This window comes from Leucopleurus acutus (genome assembly GCF_964270905.1).
Source record: "Leucopleurus acutus genome assembly, chromosome: 3".
Taxonomy (NCBI): domain Eukaryota; kingdom Metazoa; phylum Chordata; class Mammalia; order Artiodactyla; family Delphinidae; genus Leucopleurus; species Leucopleurus acutus.
In genome coordinates this window covers 10,968,454-10,987,583 of record NC_139145.1, presented here as the reverse complement: position 1 = coordinate 10,987,583, position 19,130 = coordinate 10,968,454, and the positions used below count along the sequence as shown (strand labels likewise).

General features: G+C 49.9%; 1 protein-coding gene across 4 annotated transcripts in view; it reads left to right on the top strand.

Annotated features, from left to right (window-relative positions):
* The window catches only part of MAU2 (MAU2 sister chromatid cohesion factor), a gene marked incomplete at its 5' end in the record, with an annotated part of 34,227 nt that extends 30,184 nt beyond the window's left edge, over positions 1–4,043 (top strand). For 3 of the 4 annotated variants that reach the window (XM_082834930.1, XM_082834929.1, XM_082834931.1), the window contains 2 exons: positions 477–604; positions 982–1,157. In XM_082834930.1, the coding sequence (XP_082691056.1) occupies positions 477–604; positions 982–1,056 (203 nt within the window). In that variant the 3' untranslated portion in view covers positions 1,057–1,157. Of the gene's footprint in view, positions 1–476; positions 605–981 lie in introns of all 4 variants that reach the window. The other variant, XM_082834932.1, reaches the window with a different exon arrangement.
* Positions 4,044–19,130: the final 15,087 nt, after the last annotated feature.

Sequence of the window (19,130 nt, the reverse complement as noted above, 5' to 3'; positions counted from 1 at the left end):
CCCAGGGACCTGGGGAGGAGGTAGAGGGCAGTGGACTATCCTATCTGCAGTGGACTTCATGCACCCATTCAGTCCTCCTGCCTCAGAAGTGAGCATTGGGTGCCTTGCTCCCGGTTGGCTCCTGGGTGCCCAAGAGCTAGCTGGCCGGGAAATCCCTGGGAGTGCTGAGTGCTGCATCCACAGGGAGCCCCAGGGACTTTCAGTGCCCTACCAGCCCTTATATATGCCCCTATGGGCCTTGTTGCTCATCCACCTCCAAGGACAAAGGACTCAGGAACATAGGAGGGCACATGTGAGGGCTGCTGGCAAGTGGGCTTTGCTGACCTTGACACAGGGCTCAGGGCAGGTGATGTGCCAGGCACACAGCAACCCACTGGCAGAGCTGGGGTTTGACTTTAGGGCTCCACCCAAGGGGAGGATGTGGGGGCAGTGGCAGGCCAAAGCAGGCCCATCCGTTGTGCGTATCCCACCCTCAGACCTGAACAAAGCCTGCGGGAATGCCATGGATGCCCATGAAGCCGCCCAGATGCACCAGAACTTCTCGCAGCAGCTGCTCCAGGACCACATCGAGGCATGCAGCCTCCCTGAGCACAACCTCATCACGGTACGGGCATAGGGTGGGAGAGACAAAATGAGGGTGCTGGTTGGCTCCTTGGGGCCAGCTCACCTGGTCTGTAGCCCCTGGGGGACACGCTTCCTGAGGAGGGAAGTACACACTTGGCTACCATTTCCTTCCATCTCTCCAACAATCCCTAACTCAGCCTGGCCTCAGGAGCCCCCTTGGATGGGCAAGATAGCACCAACCCAAGTGGGTGATGCAGGCTGCTTCCTGGGGGCCCATCTGACTCAAGTGTGGAAGACGCAGGGTCGTCGCTGGTGACCAGCCCGAGGAGGGCAGCATTCCAGGCGCAGACATGTGGCCCAGCACACCCCTGCTTCTCTCTAAGAAGGACCTCACTTGTGTGTCCTCTTCCCCAACAGTGGACAGACGGCCCCCCTCCTGTGCAGTTCCAAGCTCAGAATGGACCCAACACCAGCCTGGCCAGCCTCCTGTGAGACCCCTGGACAGGGCCACTCAGCTTCTTTGGGCCTCTGTGGGGCCTGGTGTGTCCCCGACTTCCACCCAGATGGCACTTGAGCTTTCCTTAGAGACGTGCTGGCGTGGCTGTCCCCAGGCTTCTTTCCCGACTGTCTCCAGAGCTTCCAAGTCCCTGGGGAGTGTGGAGGGCCAATTCCCATCTTCCCAGGAAGGGCCGGCTGGCCGTTCTTGCCGAGTACCAGGAGTCCAGGTGCTGAGGCTCACAGGTGGGATTTTGGAGCCAACTTTCCAGAGCCATCCTTCAAAGTGGACTTGAGCTGCCAGTCCTGCTTCCACGACTGAGTCACATCTTCAAGAGAGTGTGTCTGGGCGGGGAGTGGAGTGCCAGCCACCGGCCAGCTCCTGATTCTGCATGCAGGGGTGGTCCTTACCACCGAGGTGCCACATGACTTCCATCGCCTGGGCCTCTATGCTGCGCTGGAGTGTTTCCTCTGCTCATGGCAGCTTCCAGTGCCCAGAGGCAAGACACCAGTTTCTGGCCCAAAATTAGAGGGAAGAAGTCGTTGCTCATGTCAGGGACAAAAAATGCACGTCCTGCCACAATGCTTTTCTCAGCTTGCCTTTCTGTCCAGCATCCATCCTTTTGGCAGCTGGGGCCTCTAGCTAGGGGCCCTGGGGGACCCAGGAACTTGGCTTCCAAACATCTGAGCCTTGACTGGATTCACTGTCCAGCCGTGGGGGAGCACGTGTGTGCATGCGCGCGTGCGTGTGTGTGTGTGTGTGTGTGTGTGTGTGTGTGGCTTCACAGAGCTGGCGCCCAGAGCAGAAACTCCTGTGTTTGCACCAGCCACCCTCCCCCTGTCAGCATCCATAGCGCGGGGCAAGAAGCAGGGGAGAAGGACCTTCCTCAGCCCAGCTCGGGGTGCCGGATCATAGGGGCTTGCTTCCTGGCAGCTCTGCAGCCTCCTTGGCGGAGAATGTTTGCAGACACCTGAAGCTCCACCAGCCTGCAGGCAGCCATTCCCTTGGCCCCCTGCCCTGTTTTCAGAGGGAAGGAGGGGGAAACCTACCTGCCTTGGGTCTCAGAACAGCATTGAAAACTTTTCCTGAGCTGGACCCCAGGAGGCTCTGCCAGGCCCAACCAGCCATTCTTGGTTCTGTGCTCCTCTTGGATAGTTGAGGAGGTGCCCCAGGGGATGGTGACGTTGGGGGTAGTCAAAGCAGCTGCCGCCTTTAGCTTCCAGCACCTGGGATCATCTCCCTGATGAGGGGTGGTGAGTGGTTTTGCTAGTCACACCTGCTTGTTGGTTCAAGTCTAGTCACCCAGCACCGTGAAGGCTGTTTCTCAAAGCCTCGGTGTCCGTGAAGGAAGGAATGTTGGGATCGCTCAGGTCAGCTGCCTGGGCCCTGAGGCCTGGGTGTGCCTTAGCCATAAGCAGGCCTGTCAGCAGACCTCCCTGCTGTGGGCCACTGCCCTCTTGGGGGCCCGCAGCAGGCATGCAAGTGAGCTACTGGTTGAAGGGACAGGCTGGTTGAAGGGACGGGCTGGCAGAGTTTTGTCCTAAGAGGACCCGTCCTCTCTGTGTCATCCTGGGTCACTCGAAAGAGTCTGGTCCTCTCCCATGCTCCCTGGGGCTGCCCCCTTGATGACACCACTGGGCCAGTGAGGTCTGCAAATGTGGGTCTGACATCTGGTCATAAGCTGTCCACATCCTGTCTTCCCCCTCAAGGGTGCCCCCCAGGTCCTCCCCTCCACCCGCGGGACAGAGCACCTGTCTTGCTACAAGCTGCGCCTGCAGGCCAGGACCCCACACTGTCGAACCTCTCCAGACCCACATTTCTTCAATCACACTTTACATCATGCTTGTCTCTGTGTATTTATTTAAACCTTTCTTTGCTTCTAGGACATTTTGTATGTAGAGCAGTTGAAATAAGAACCTCAAGACTTAACATCTGTCCTGATGTTAAAGTGCTTTTAGTGACCACTTTGTTATCTATGTATATGTAAAGTTAAGGTTAAGTTCTTAAGTTTACAGTTAAGAATTCAGTACTCGATGTTTAATATTCCACTCTAGCTTTATGGAAGCCAACCCGCGTGTACTGCTTGCGTGCGTGTGTGTGAGCTTTGAATGTCCCCTTCACTGCAGCACCTTTCAATTACATAAAGCTGTCATAAATACCTTCCTGTGAGTCCAAATTCAGTGCCTCACAGTTTCTCAATCATAAGAACTCAAGACAGCGCAAACAAGCCCCCAGGGAGACATTATAGCTAGTGTCATATAGCTAAGTGTTCAGGAAAAAACAGATAAATAAAACTCCAGGGCTTCCCTGGTGGCGCAGTGGTTGAGAGTCCGCCTGTCGATGCAGGGGTCACGGGTTCGTGCCCCGGTCCGGGAAGATCCCACATGCCACAGAGCGGCTAGGCCCGTGAGCCATGGCCCCTGAGCCTGTGCGTCCGGCGCCTGTGCTCCGCAACGGGAGAGGCCACAACAGTGAGAGGCACGCGTACCGCCAAAAAAACAAAAAAGCTGGTCAAACCCCTTGTGTGCGCCTCCCACTTCCTCCTATGAGCAGTGGTGGCCCTCAGGGCCTACGGTTCTGGGGACGTTGGTCCAGGAGTTGCCAGCTGCCTTCCCCTGTTGGATCCCCCCAGTCGCCCATGGGTGAGGCCAGGGTCCTCCCCCTTGGGTAAGCACTCCCCATCCCATTTATTGGGAGCACAGGCAGGGAAATCGGAAAGGGCTGCCTGGCACAGTTGGTAAATTTGTTGGTTGCATTGTCTTTGTTTCCTTAAAGGGTTTTCAGTAAGTATGTTTGGCATACCGTCTTTTAATGGGTTTGCAGTGTCTTATGTTTTTAGCAGCCTGTATCTTCAGCTGGTGCTTTTAATCAGGAAAAAAATTCTATAAATACAAGAATTGTTTAAAAGACATAACCGTAGAACATAGCTTCTCGTTTGTAGATTTCTTTTCCTATATATTCAAAGTAAAATAACTTGTGGGAACCATCACTCACTGTGTCTTTGTTGTGCCGTCTGCCCCTCACATGTGCCATCCCAAAGACTAACGTTCCCCGCCCAGCCAGTGGGGCCACAGAGACTTCTGCTATAGACTACAGAGTGTGAGGATGCAGAACTCGATGCCCTGGACTGGAGGACCTGGTGGAAACCTGCATCTTTTCCCCTCTAATGATGATGTTCCTCAGTCCAGCCCTGCCTAGAGGGGAGGAAACCCCTGAGACATGGCATGCGAGGCCCACAGCACTGTCTGTCTTGGCCCTCGCTACAGGCAGACTTTCTTTTTTTTTTTTTTTTTTTTACAATAATTTGGTTTTATTTCTTAACTCCATGCTTACAGACAAGCTCTTAACATTTACAGGGTCCAAGGCAGGAGTACAAATAAATCCCAAGATGTCTAACATTTAAAAGTTTAAAATGAAGTTTAAAACAGTTAAATAAGTTTTATCGTCTTAACTGTACAAATAGCTTCATGAAGTCTAAACAGGCAGACTTTCTTGCTTGCCTGGTGTTCTATTCCCTGTGTTCTTAGAAAACTCATGGGTCAGCCTTCATGTGCCTAGGTTTTTTTTTTTTCTTCCTTTTTGAGGTGAAAGTCACATAACATAAAATTAACATTTAAACATCTACAATTCAGTGGCACTAAATACATTCACTATGTACAACCAGCACCTCTGTCTAGTTCCAGAACTTTTTCATCACCCCAAAAGGAGACCCCATCTCCATTAGCAGTCACTCCCCATTCCCATTACCCCAGCCCCAGAAAACCACTAATCTACTTTCTGTCACTCGTGGATTTACCTCTTCTGGGTATTTCATATAAATGGAATCACGTATCATGTGTCCTTTTGTGTCTGGTTTCCTTCACTCAGCCTGACGTCTTCAAGGTTTTTCCACATTGTAGCGTGTGTCAGTGCTTCATTTTTATGGCTAAATAACGTTCTGTTGGATAATGGATGGACCACATTTTATCTAGTCATCCATTGACGGGCTTTGGGTTGCTTCTCCCTTGTGGCTGTCGTGAGCAGTGCTGTTATGGATGTGCCTGTGCATTTTGTTTGAACACGTGTTTTCAATTCTCTTGGTTTGTGCCGTGCTTTAAGGTGCTTTTAAGGTGCACAGGCTGCCACTCATGCTGCATGAAGGCCCTCGTGTTGCTCTTGTCCCTGTGACCCGAGGTGATGCCCATGTAGCCTTGACTGCTGCCTTCCAGGGGCACTTCTGAAGGCTCCTTTGGGCCGTCATCCCAGGGCAGAACTGCTGGCCACTGGATGTGTGAGCGATTCCACACAGTGACACAGTGCAGGGAACATACCTGGGAAGTAGATGACAGGAACTCAGCCAGGAGGCAGCCACAGGACTGAGGGGAAGACAGGAATGGGCCTCACAGAGGCTAGCAGGTGGCCAGGGCAGCTGGCCCGAGCATCAAATGCCTGGGGAAGGGGTTGTTACTAGCCTTTGACACCTACATCCCCAATCCTCAGAAATCCTGCCGGTCACTCTGCCTATTCCTGGCCATCTTCTCCGTCTGTCTGAGGCCCAGTCATGTCTCCCACTTGGCTGCTGCCCAGCCTCCTCCCTGAATGGTCTCAGAACATTGTGTGCTCACTCCCACCTGTCCCCCTGCCAGGGGCACTCTCCTTATGGCTGCTGGGTTTCACTGGGGAAACGTCCTGGCCTAAGCCTGACTTAGGGTGTGTAGGTCCATGGGGCATCCCAGAGGGAAGAGCGCATGGGCCAACCCCAGACAGGTCCAGCAGATGCCACTGTGGACACCTGCCCACAATGTGCCTGTGTCAGAACACCCAGTCACTGTGGCCAGTCCCACCCCTCCACCACCAAAATGCCAACAGCGGGTCCCTGCTGTCCTGCAGGGGAGCCTGGACCCTACACCCCCAGGCTGATGGGCTCCTGGGGGCCTGGGAATTTAAAGTATTCCCCGTGTGTATTGACTTCCCCCTTGGCTTCCTTGAGCTCTTTGGGTTTACAATTCCCCACAAAGAAAGCTATTCAGGGAGATTCCTGCCATGTTTAGTCTGTGCAGCACCTTGCATCGCTTCTTCCATTTGAACCACGGTGGCTTCTTCCCCTAATAAAATCCCAGTCAACTCAGAGGTGCCCAGTGGAGGCTGACCCCAGGTCAGTGGAGGCCCCTCCCTCCCAACCCTCTCCACTCCCCACCGCCCTCTCTGCTGGTCCTCAGAGGGTCTGAGAGGGGAAGGGGGGATTGCCGACGATTTAAAAAGTATTTCACCACAAATGCATGCTCACTTGGTGAGATTACAATGCAGTTCGTTGGGGAAAAAAAAGGAAAAGATTTGTTTCTATGTGAATTTGATTTTCTTAGCACTTTGATATTTTTTGATACTTTTTTTCAAGGGATATTTTTTGATACTTTTTTCAAGGACTCGAAAATAAAGGGAGTATTACAGTCCCTTTGTGAAAAATATGATACTCTCAATGCATTATGGCTGCTACAACAAGTGTCTTTTTTTTTTATTGGGGGCTTGATGTTTTTAAATTAATTTATTTATATATTTATTTTTGGCTGTGTTGAGTCTTCGTTGCTGCACGCAGGCTTTCTCTAGTTGAAGCGAGCGGGGCACTACTCTTTGTTGTGGTACGCAGGCTCTAGAGTGCAGGCTCAGTAGTTGTGGCTCATGGGCTTAGTTGCTCCGCGGCATGTGGGATCTTCCTGGGTCAGGGCCCGAACCCGTGTCCCCTGCATCGACAGGAGGATTCTTAACCACTGTACCACCAGGGAAGTCCAACAAATGTCATTTGAAAAATCACAACATTCTTACACTAAATTAGGAGTTTGTGGGAGAGATCAGCACTCGTTCGTCCTATCCCTGTTGTGTATGCAGAAAAGCTCTCTAAGACAGATCCTTAGAAGAGGACCACTTTGTCAACATATGTTTGTTTTGCTTTGCGTGTTGTTTCTAACCACAATTCTGAGCATCATGTGTCCGTGCAGCTTGGAGTTCAGGCTCCATCTGCAGTTAGGCCTGCTCCGCCCAGAGCGAGTGTCTGTGTGGCCCTTGGAGGATGTCCTGCTACTGCAGGGTTCTGAACACAAACGCTCCCCTAAAGGGTTAAGTACAAACTGCTCAGAAGTAAAGTGAACCGGAAGTAAATCTCCCACTCTGTCATCTGTGTGTCACCAGCAGCTGCCGGTGGCCCAGCCTGCTCCTCAGCCGCCAGGGGGCGCGGACACCCCGGGCAGTGTTCCCATCAGGCAGGGCAAGCAGGCGGGGAGGGCTGGACTGGATGTCACCAGACCCCAGTGTACCCTGGCTCTGTCCTTATCTGCAAGTATGTGGGCTGACCTTTACCTCAGGGCCTCTCAATTCCCCTCCTGTAACATGTAGGTCAGAGACGCTGATCCCCATGGTTCTCTAGGTGTCAGGGCTGCACCATTCATTCCCTCATTTACTTGCCAGACATTTATTTGGCACGTACTGGGTGCTGGGAACACAGCAGGAACCACACCAGATAAAGTCCCTGCCCTCAGGGAGTGGACATTGTACCAGGAACTCTATGATGGACCTCAAATAGGAGTGATTGCTGTCCTGCCTGCGAGAGAGGAGTAGTGCACTGTAGGATGGGACAACCAGGGGACCTGGGGGGTGGGGGAGCTCTGTGACAGGACACAGGGGAGAACTCCCTCAGCCAAGCCAGTCAGAGCTGGGCAGCTAGACGGCGTTTCCAACTTCTGCTTACGTGGCCACCAAGACTGTGGGAAGGGAATGGGCAGCCCTCATGTCTGGCCACCCCAGAGAGGATGCTGGGTGGGCATCTGGGCTGCCTGTGGCATTCTGGAGGGCAGCGGCTGCCATCTGTGCCCACCACCACCTCAAGCACAGCTGACACCTGGGTCATGTCCAGGAGGACATTGATGGATGGGGAAAGTGACTGAGCCCCCTAGTCCAGGGGAAGGATCAAAGTCTCCCGGTCTCCTCAGGTTCTTCTCCCCCTACCACACTTAGGCCTACATCCCAGAAGTGAACTCGGGTGGCGGTGATGCAGACAGGGCTGAAGTGAGGCAAGGGCACGGGTCAGAAGGTGACAATGACAGAGGTGGGGTCACTAACCCCCTTGGATAACATGGACTCCAACAGCAGGTGACCAAGGGCCAGATCCCTCCTGACACCACCACGAACTAACCAGAGTAGATCCCTCAGAGCGGGGTCCCCAGTCCGAGTACTGTACCCCTAACACCCTGCCCAGCAGCCACCACGATGTTTCCTGAGGCACCCCCACCCCAGGAAAAGGGACTTCATCTCTCCAAGAAGTCCTTCCTGCCTCCAGAAAGTTCTCTCTTCTGGCGCCAACAGAAGGAAGTCCCCGCAGGACCAGGGCCACACCTGAAACCCTCATTCACAGGATCTGTTTCTCTCACAGCATCTAGTTTTCCTGAGACCCAAAACCTTGACTTAGGGAGGTTGTTTTCCAGGGATTATTTGCCCCTGCCTGACTGTGTTCTGGAAAGGCCAAAGGCCATGCCCGGGGTTGCCCTGTGGAAACACCCACATGCCTTGTCTGCAGAGTACAGGGCCAGGTGGGCTTTGCACACCGACAGACCCCCTGGCAGTGTCAACTCAGTCCCCGTGATGGGACGAGCAGCCCATGGCCACATCATCTCTCTCTGGATCCTTCCAACGTTCAAATTTCACCTCAGGTCTCTCACAGCCACACCCTCGGTGAGGATAATGGGTGAGTGCCGAACACGTTACCCTCCCTTCTCATAATTCTCATGAAAAAGGCCAGAACCTATATCTGGCCACCCAAATAACCTCCCCACACAACACAATACATGTTTGTGATGCAGGGGATGTCGAAAAGGCATTTTCATCAATGCCATGTGGGCATCTAACAAGAGTTGGGGCACCCAAAGGAATCGCCAGTTCAAGGTCACAATTTGGGGCCAAGGTGGATTTTTGAAGCCGGTTAATCTCTCTCTCCCAAGTCACACCAGACTCTAGCCTTCGTGTCTGACCAGTTCCTCCGAAGGCAGTAGGCTGTGGGGTTGTGTGAAGAAAATCGTTCAAAGCTGAGCTGACTCCTAGCGGGGCCGTGGCACATGGAAGATACTCTGACGCTGTGGGATAGGCTTATACTACATGAGAATTGGTCATTAATCTGAAATTCACCCTAACTGGGCATCCTAGGTTTTCTTTTTCTTTTTCTTTTTTTTAATAAATTTTATTTTATTTATTTTATTTTTGGCTGAGTTGGGTCTTCATTGCTGCGCATGGGCTTTCCCTAGTGCAGCGAGCGGGGGCTACTCCTTGTTGTGGTGCGCAGGCTTCTCATTGCAGTGGCTTCTCGTTGCGGAGCACGGACTCTAGACACGAGAGCTTCAGTAGTTGTGGCACGCAAGCTCAGTAGTTGTGGCTCGCGGGCTCTAGAACTCAGGCTCAGTAGTTGCGGCGCACGGGCTTAGTTGCTCCGCAGCATGTGGGATCTTCCCGGCCCAGGGCTCAAACCCGTTTCCCCTGCATTGGCAGGCGGATTCTTAACCACTGCGCCACCAGGGAAGCCCCATCCTTTGTTTTCATTTGCTAAATCTGGCCACCCTGGAGGCTCAATAACATCTTTGAATAAAAGAACACAGGCATGAAACCAGAGAGCTGGAAGATTACCGAATCCAAACAAGGAATTTTACCAGTGGGAAACAGAGCTCACAGAGCTTTGTAGCGTGCTTACTTCTTCCCATTAGAATAAAATCCAGCTTCCTCCCAGGCCTGCAACATCAGCTCTCCCACTTCATCCTTGCCCACCAGCTCTCCAGTTGCTCTCTGCCCCATGGTCAGTGCCCTCAGGGCTGTGGCATCCACTGCTCCTCTCTGCCCAGAATGCTTATCCCCAGGCTGAGTCCTTGTTAAGATTCAGTTCTCTCCTCAAATCCACCTGCTCGCAAGCTGCCGACTCCTGCCCTGGCCGGAGTCCTTTCCAGTCACTGTGTCACATCTCTGGTTACTTTTCTTCATCAACATCACCAGGGGTTGAAATCACCTTGTTCACTTTGTTGTCAGTCTGTCCCTCCCCATTCGACTTGCTCACCGCAGCATCCAGAACGGTCACTATGACCACAGGTCTCTGACGGCTCCAGCGGAGAACCTGGGCCCTTGCACTGAAATTCCTGCGACAGCCCCATCTCCCCCTAAGCTGCAGGCCCCTATCTCTCAGCATCATTTGGAGCAGGAGTGAAGGTTTCCAGACCCAGGGGCACTAGTGACTCCTGCACTAGGAAGAAGATAAGTTAGTTTCCAGATCTAAGCAAAAGTAGTGATTCAGCCTTTCCTAACCCAAGACACGTAGAAATATGCCTACTCCAAGGATCCAAGGACCTTTTCCCCTCAGGCCCCCATGCAGGTGTTTCTAGGGCTTTCTATACCAAACAGCCATGTGGGGCTAAGGGTGCTCCATTCTTAGGAACATTCTAGAACAGTCCCGGTCACTGATTGTGGGTGGCAACTTGCCTCCATGGAGAGAATTGCCCACCAGAACATTTGCTTTCAGTTTAAAAGATCAGAGCACGTGCACCATGCCTCTGTGTGTGCACAAAATCAAAGTGGACCCCATGCATCTGCACATGGAATAGAACCTCTCTGGAGGGACATTTGAGAGTCTGGTGATGGTGGCTGCCTGTGGGGAAGGGAACAGCAGACCTTAGGGTCAAGGTGAGAGAGAGATGCCTCATCCCCGGCACCTTCGCCCACGGCGCTCTACCCCACAGTGCCCAGCCCTCCTTAGAGGCCCATTAAATATTTGTGGAATAAATGAATATATCAATGAATGAGGGAAGTTTTGAAAGGTTACTCATACAAAAGAACAAAATAAGATGGAAGCACTAAGTATCCTCTTTCATTCCATCCTCACCACTCACCCTGCTACCCACCCAGTGCCAGCCCCATGCCCACCACAGGGGAGGAAGAGGGGAGAATGATGCTGATGAGACACATTTCTATAGTTTCTGTATGTCTGGGGGGATGTCTTTCTCTCCTGGCTCGCTTGTCTATGCTTTGGCAACAATCCAGGAGAAAATTCTCATAAAGAGGACCAGGGTCTTGGTGAGCAGATGCGTGAGAGGTTGAACAGCAGCAGGAAGGACGAGCCTGGTCTGGTCTGGGTGGAAGGCAAAGGCAGAGAGCCCTGATGGCTGCTTCCCCACAGACTGGCCTGGAGGCCTTAACATGGAGGCAGGAAGCAGCTGGGCAGTGACAAGGAAACTGCCCTCACAAAGGCACATGAGTGACCCACGGGGCGCGGCCCGCGACTGCCCAGAGCTCCCTGGGGACTCCTGAATTCCACTCAAGACAGGAGACAGGATGCCGCCTGCTCTGCCATTGGGGTTTAACAACCACGAAAGTGCAATGAGTCTCTGTGGCCTTTGAGATTCCGGCTGGCTTTGCCAAGAGACCAGCTCGGCTCTCGCCTTGATGCTGGGTTTGCTCAGTCATACCCTCTCTGCATTTGGGAAATGCTGAAGATGGACTAGCTGATTGCTTAGCTTCCTCTCGGTTCTGACAGTCCTTAACAGGCTATTATCTAAAAGAAGAGGGGATGTGAAGGGGAGAGATGAGCAGGCATTCAGAAAAGGTGGATGACCCAGGCATGTATGGTTTAAATGTAGTCCGCTGTGTATATATTGAATGTGTGTGTGTATCTACTATGTGTATACTGAAGAATGTAGTTCTATCCTCTGGGAGTGTATTACCTAGTGGAGGGACAGGGGAGGAAGGGAGGGAGGAAGGAAGGAAGGAAGAAAGTAAGAAAGGAAGGAAGGAAGGAAGCGAAAGAAAGAGAGGAAAGAAAGAAAGAAAGGAAGGAAGGAAGGAAGAGAAAGAAAAAGAAAGAAAAAAGAAAAGGAAGAGAAGGAGGGAGGGAGGAAGAGGGAAAGGAAAGGAGGAAGGGAAGAAGGAAAGAAGGAAAGAAAAACAATCCAGCCTACCCACTTTGTGTGGTGACTTAATACAAAATGCACAAAAATGAGGATTATAAACAGAAAATGTTAGTTACCAACATGCTCGTGGCCCCAGCAGGTGGAAAGGCTGTACAGGAGTCGGATTTTGTTCAGAATTGGAATTGAAACCTAGGTTCTGGTTTTATTTATTTGTGACCCTAGCTGAATAAAACACCCTGAGCCTCGACTGTCTCCCCTCCAAAATGGGGCGATGTACCTTGATCTCATAGAACTCCTGAGAGAGGGAGATGCAATAAGGGAGGCAGAAGCTGGCTTAGACGAGGGCAACATGCCAAGCCAGCCGCAATCAAGCCATGAACCACATTCTACTGAATGTGAGTTCACCAGGATTTTTTCTTTTTAACTAATTTTTATTGGAATACAATTGCTTTACAATGTTGTGTTAGTTTCCACTGTACAGCAAAGTGAATCAGTTTTATGTATACATATATCCCCTCTTTTTTGGATTTCCTTCCCATTTAGGTCACCACAGAGAACTGAGTAGAGTTCCCTGTGCTATACAGTAGCGCCAGGATATTGATGGGTGTTCTTCGAAAAAAAGGAAACATCATGTGCTCAAGGGAGGGGGATTGTAATATAACATAACAACATGTATTATCAATATTAAAGGTTTAGCGAAATCTTCTGGTTGAAAACTTTTTTTTTGGCCATGCCATGTGGCATGTGGGATCTTAGTTTCCTGACCAGGGATCGAAACTGCACCCCCTGCACTGGAAGTATGGAGTCTTAACCACTGGACCACCAGGGAAGTCCTGAAAAAAATTTTTTTAAGCAGGGAAACTCATCACAGAATCTCTACTGATATCTTGAGTCATTCTGATGCCTTGTGGAATTCAGTGTAGGAAATTTTGCACTAATCAACATAAGGTATCATTCCTGAAGAAAGCATCCCAGGAAGAAACTGTAGCGAAGGGAGGGGCAAGGAGAAGTCTTCAAACGTTAGGCCAAGATTCAGTCTTTACATTTTGGTGATGGAATTCTTTTTTTTTTTTCTTCCTGATTACAAAAGCAATACAATACAGCCTCCATAAAAATTGAAGTTTTTTGTGTAGGGGTGTCACATGGTCCATGATTTAAGAGAAATCAGTCTGATATTTGCACATAATAGTCCAGGCATGGGTGGTAGCAATGGAAATTGAAAAGAGTAGATAGAAAAGTGAGCAGGCGAATCACAACATTTAGCAACTAAGTTTGAGCTTGAAGAATGATGTTAAAACTTCCAAAGATTTAAGAGCTTTCATCCTGGAACACTGGGAAAGTGACATTGGTGCAAGAAAAAAAAAAAAAAAAGAAAGAAAGAAAATAACAAAGAGCAGCTAGTTTAAAGAATGGGAGATGGGTCAAAGAGAGAGCTACCAACTTTGGTCCGATATTTGGTCAGGTTTGAGTCACATCTTCGTGGAACCATCTGGAGGCAAAGGAGACCCTGGACAAGGAACTCCAGAAGACTGGAAATACAGATCTTAGAGTTCTTATATAGTCCCACTCCACAAAGGGATTTATTCTCTGATGACACATAGAGGGCAAAGAGTGGCAAGAGATGAGCAGCCTGGCAGAATTTCCAGGTAGAAGTTGCACAGAGACTGAACAGGAGACCAGAAAAGTCAAGTTCCCTGAAAGCCAATGGAAGATATTTCAAGGAGGAGGGAGTGTCCTCTACATGCTAGAGGTTAGAGAAAATACACACCAAGAAGAGTTCCTGGAATGGGAATCGTTAAGTTCTCAGAGAGAACTTAAGTTGAGAGAGAGATTTTAGTGGCAGGATTAGACACCAGCCTGACGAGGAGGAGAGAATGGTGCGGGAATGAAAGCAGTGGGCTGTGACCACAGGCATGACACACATGCCACTTGGAGTCACTTAAGTCCCTGGGCACAGGGCCGTTGTCTCAAGGCAGAGAAAGATCGAGGGAAGGATATGAAATGCAGCAGGATGAAAGCCCTGACCTGGGTTTTAGGCTCAGGTGTAAATGCATGTCTGGGATGCCAAAGGCCTTCAGATCCAACAGAATCTCAAGGTGAATTCTCTGAAGGCAGCAGTAAGTCTGCGTTCAGCTCCTCCTTTCTGCATACAGAGTGTCTAAGATGAACTCTCTCCTATTCAGAAATACTTTCCTTCCTGGTTGGGGAAAACACCGTTTTGATTTAGAAGTCTTCTAGGCTGTAGGCATGTAGGTGTAGATAACACTTTTTGTCTCAGAAAAGGGTTATCACTAATTTCACTTAATTGTGTCAGTACAAACTGGGTAAGATTTGTTACTAGAGTCCAGCTTTTTGACCCAGAGATCTATAAAAAAAAGTCTGACTGAAAGGATTCCTGAACTCCATCTGGACTTGATTCTAGACTTTCTAGCCAACCAACACCAATAAAGCTACACCCTGCTCCCCACTCCGGATAATTCAGGTGCTATATGAGGACATATACGCCAACCTCCTGATTTGGTGGTGTCTATTTCCCTCTGGAAACAGGCACTGACTTTTTTTTTTTTTAATTGAAGTATAGTTGATTTACAATGTTGTGTTAGTTTCATGTATACAGCAAAGTTATCAAAGTGATTCAGTTATACATACATATATATCAGGGTTTTTTCAGATTCTTTTCCCTTAAAGGTTATTACTATATACATATGTTTAAATATTTATTTATTTATTTGGCTGTACTGGGTCTTAGTTGCGGCATGTGGGATGTTTAGTTGTGGCATGTGGGATCTAGTTCCCCGACCAGGGATCGAACCCGGGCCCCGTGCATTGGGAGTGGAGTCTTAGCCACTGGACCGCCAGGGAAGTCCCCACAAAATATTGAGTATAGTTCCCTATGCTATACAGTAAGTCCTTGTTATTTATCTATTTTATATATAGTAGTGTTAAATTAGGAGTTTGGGATTAGCATACTCCTAATTTATCCCTCCCCCCAGGCACTGAGTTTTTACCACTGACAAAGGATGCAAATTTCAGTAGACTAGCAATTCACATATGTGAACCTCACAGTGCTTGTCAAACACAAATGAATTAGGCAGTCCAAGAATCTTAGGAGGCAATGATGGAGGGGCACTTTACTGTTTGTACCTGAACTTCAACTATCATTGAGTGACACTAGTGGGCTTTAATATTTGTGCTTAGTATCCTTTCCACTGGTATTAACAAGCTGTCATTCTTCATTGTCAGTGGGCACTCTTCCTTGTCCAAAGCCAAAACACCAAGAGAATGTCTCTGCAGGCTAGCACCCATCAGGTCATCATTTTTCTAACTACTGTTGAGGCCCTGCCTTCCTTGCTGCCTGTGCATTCACCTGGCTCAGTTCCCATTTCCCTATTTGGATGTGAATGTCACTTAGCCAGTTTGCCCACATGATTTCCCAGACCAGGAAGGGACATGCCTTGATGCAGAAAGATGCAATCGCTGCTACCACCATGGAAAGGAAAGCCCATCCTTGGAATGGGTCATGTGCTCTTCTTTCCTTTTGTTTCTTTTCTTTTTTTTTTTTTTATGTCAGAAGCTGTGCTCCGTCATCCATTTTGGTGGGGTATTTCACTCTCTCTGACAAATGCCCATTTGCCTTTGATTCTTCAAGGATACAATTTTCCAGCCAAATGGGACTTCTGTTTATGCTTAGGATTCCAGACTTCATGGACATCGCTTAATCCAACATCTCTGCCTCCAGGCAATGCTTTTTTTCCAGAGAATCAGAGAAATTCTGTGCATTCTTAAAATAAAAAGTGAGATCTAATTATAGGTCCTGACATTTCCAGGGATCAGTCTGGAAATTACATAGAGTAGCTCCGAAATAACCTCACTTCATTTGCAATTTCCCTTTGATAAAGTTAATTTAGGTGGCCTTGACCCTGGTCAGGGACCCCACTTGCCCTTTGCTCTTGAGTTTGGGGACTGTATTAGAGCTGTATCCAGAACCTTCTCCCAGCTTGCCTGAGAGAGACATAAGTAAGGCTCAGGGAATTTGGGGTTCTTACATGACTCTGCTCTGCATGACTCAAGGGCACAGGTCTCCTTCCTTCTTATCTTTCCTGCACAGAGGCCAAAAGTGAGATTAAGACAATGCAAGTTTAGGATCCAGCCATAAAGTAGCAGTAGGATGTGAACAAGTCACAGTTGCCCTCTGGGCCCCTCAGTTTCTCATGTATAAAATGAAGGGGTTGGACAACCAGCTGCTCTTTGATCCCAGTTCAATTCAGAACTATAAAAGCACTGAGGGATTACTTAAATGAATAAGGCTGGATTCTTTTTTTTTTTTTTTTTTTTTTTTTTTTTTTTGCGGTACACGGGCCTCTCACTGTCGCGGCCTCTCCCGCTGTGGAGCACAGGCTCCGGATGTGCAGGCTCAGCGGCCATGGCTTACGGGCCCAGCCGCCCCGTGGTATGTGGGATCTTCCCGGACCGGGGCACGAACCTGTGTCCCCTGCATCGGCAGGCGGACTCTCAACCACTGCGCCACCAGGGAAGCCCTAAGGCTGGATTCTTGCTCTCAGAAAGCAACCTAGTTAGTGACTGGAATGAAACTTAAAAAACTCCTGAGTCCTAATGTGTACCAGGTACCATGCAAGGCACTTTGAGCTCACAATCCTCAGTGCAACCTTTAGAGACTGGTGTTCTCACTCCTGATATGGCTAAGGAAAGTAACTGGCCTAGCTAGGGAGTGGCAGGCATGTGTTTGACCCGAGTTCTGCCAGTCACCAAAAGTCCAAGGGTTTATTGTCCACCCAGACTGCCTCAGACACTTGCAGAATGTGGTAAGTGCTACAACAGAGGTACAAACAAGGCACTCTGAGAACACAGTGTCTTTATGTTTCCAGTGGCTTCTTTCCCTATCCAAGGACTCCGTGAGCCTTGCCACTTGGGTCCGGGCTGAGCTCACTCAGGGAGTCAGGCCCCACAGGGCTCTCTGCCAACCTCCCATCACTCTGACTCTCAGAATTTATTTTTTACTTTTCTTCCAGGAATGTCAGGCCACTTGTAACAATAACAATAATCCTTTCTACACAGGAACACTGCTTCAAGGTTTATGAAGCACCATCACATCCATTACCTCAATTTAAAAAAAAAAATTTATTTATTTGTATTTTTGGCTGCGTCGGGTCTGTTGCTGCACACGGGTTTTCTCTAGTTGCGGCAAATGGGGGCTACTCTTCGTTGTGGTGCACAGGCTTCTCATCGCGGTGGCTTCTCTTGTTGTGGAGCACGGGTTCTAGAGCACAGGCTCAGTAGCAGTGGCTCACGGGCTCTAGAGCGTAGGCTCAGTAGTTGTGGCACATGGGCTTAGTTGCTCCGTGGCATAGGGGATCTTCCTGGACCAGGGCTCGAACCCGTGTCCCCTGCATTGGCAGGCGGATTCTTAACCACTGCACCACCAGGGAAGCCCACATCCATTATTTAATTTAGTCACTTCCTCCTCTACATTCCTACAACATATTCTGGGTATCTCTTTAGTATAACAGTCTGCCTCGTCTAATAGGCCTATTTCCCTTTATTGTGCTCATCTTGGTTCACAAGTTCCATCCTATAATTCACGTATCTCAGCAACTTGCACACTTCTGTGCACAAAGTGGGGGGAGATAAAAGTTTGCCATATTGAATCCTCAGAGTGTTATGGCTCTTTCTCATTGCTGCCTTCTTCACCCCTTCAATTCAGTGGATGTCTGGTTGCCTGTGAAGGGTATAACTGGGTTCTTCGGGGGTAAATCATGGGAGCAGTTCAGACCAGCTGGGGGAAGACAGAGGTGAAGGCCTCTGATGCCTGGTAGGCCATGGTGGATGCTACAGCAGAGTTTGGTGACTACTTAGTTTTGTCTCAGGACAGGTGGGAAGCAGGACTGCTTCTTGGAAGGGCCCCACTCAGAGAAGAAAAGTGGGACTGAAGAGCCCGACAGGACAGAATTAGGAAGCGCCACGGATTTGACCCTTGGGAAAGAGTGGACAGCTGCTTGGAAAAATTCTCCTCAAAACAAACAAACAAACAAAAAACAAAAACAAGGAAGGAGAACTAAATGGGTAACTTTTCTGGGGCACAGGAATTAAATGGTTGCCGTTCTTAGGAAAAGAGGAACTCTTCCTGCAACACTCAAACACTGCTTAGAAAAAGCGCAGGGAGCATAGCTCCCTGGCAGTTCTTGACTAAGAAGGGTGAGGGGCCATCCATTTCCTGCAATTCCTCTCTGGAGAGAGGAGAGGTGCTTTAAATCCCAAATTTCTCCTCTGGTTGGAGGAGGTACATGCAACTTAGAAATTTCCCAAGTTATCTTTAGAAATGAAGGCTAGGGCTTCCCTGGTGGCGCAGTGGTTAAGAATCCGCCTGCCAATGCAGGGGACACGGGTTTGAGCCCTGGTGGGGGAAGATTCCACATGCCGCGGAGCAACTAAGCCCGTGCGCCGCCACTACTGAGCCTGCGCTCTAGAGCCCGCGAGCCACAATTACTGAGCCTGTGAAGCCCGTGCTCCTAGACCCCGTGCTCTGCAACAAGAGAAGCCACCGCAGTGAGAAGCCCGTGCACCCGCAAGGAAGAAGTAGCCCCTGGTCGCTGCAACTAGAGAAAGCCCACGCAGCAAGGAAGACCCAACGCAAACAAAAATTAATTAAATAAATAAATATTAAAAAAAAGAGAAACATAGGCCGGGGACATGCAGCCCCCACTGCCCCCCAGATCAGGGAGGCACAAGGCCAGTGGCTCCCACTAGGGCTCAGAAAACAGGCAGGGTATGTTCTCTAAATACTCTCCAGGAAAGGCAGTGGACCCTGAGCTCCCCAAATTCTCCTTAGTTAAGCGGACAGGGGCCCGAATCCCGTCAAATCTTCTTTGAACAGAGAGCGGTGGTGGAGGGTGGTCCTGAACATACAAAATCATTCTTTTCCTGGCAATTCTCAGAAAAGTGGGCAGGGCAAGAATAGCTAAAACTCTTCTCAGAAAGAGGGGTCAGGGGCAAGATTCCTCAAGGTTTTCCTTAGAACGGGGGCCGGAGGCAAGAAACCCAAGATTCTCCTCAGAAGAGAGTCGAACCCGTGACTCTAGTCATAAGAGAGCCCAGGGCCAACGAAACCCCTCGGAAACAAGGCCGCGCCGCAGCTCGCCCAGTGTCCT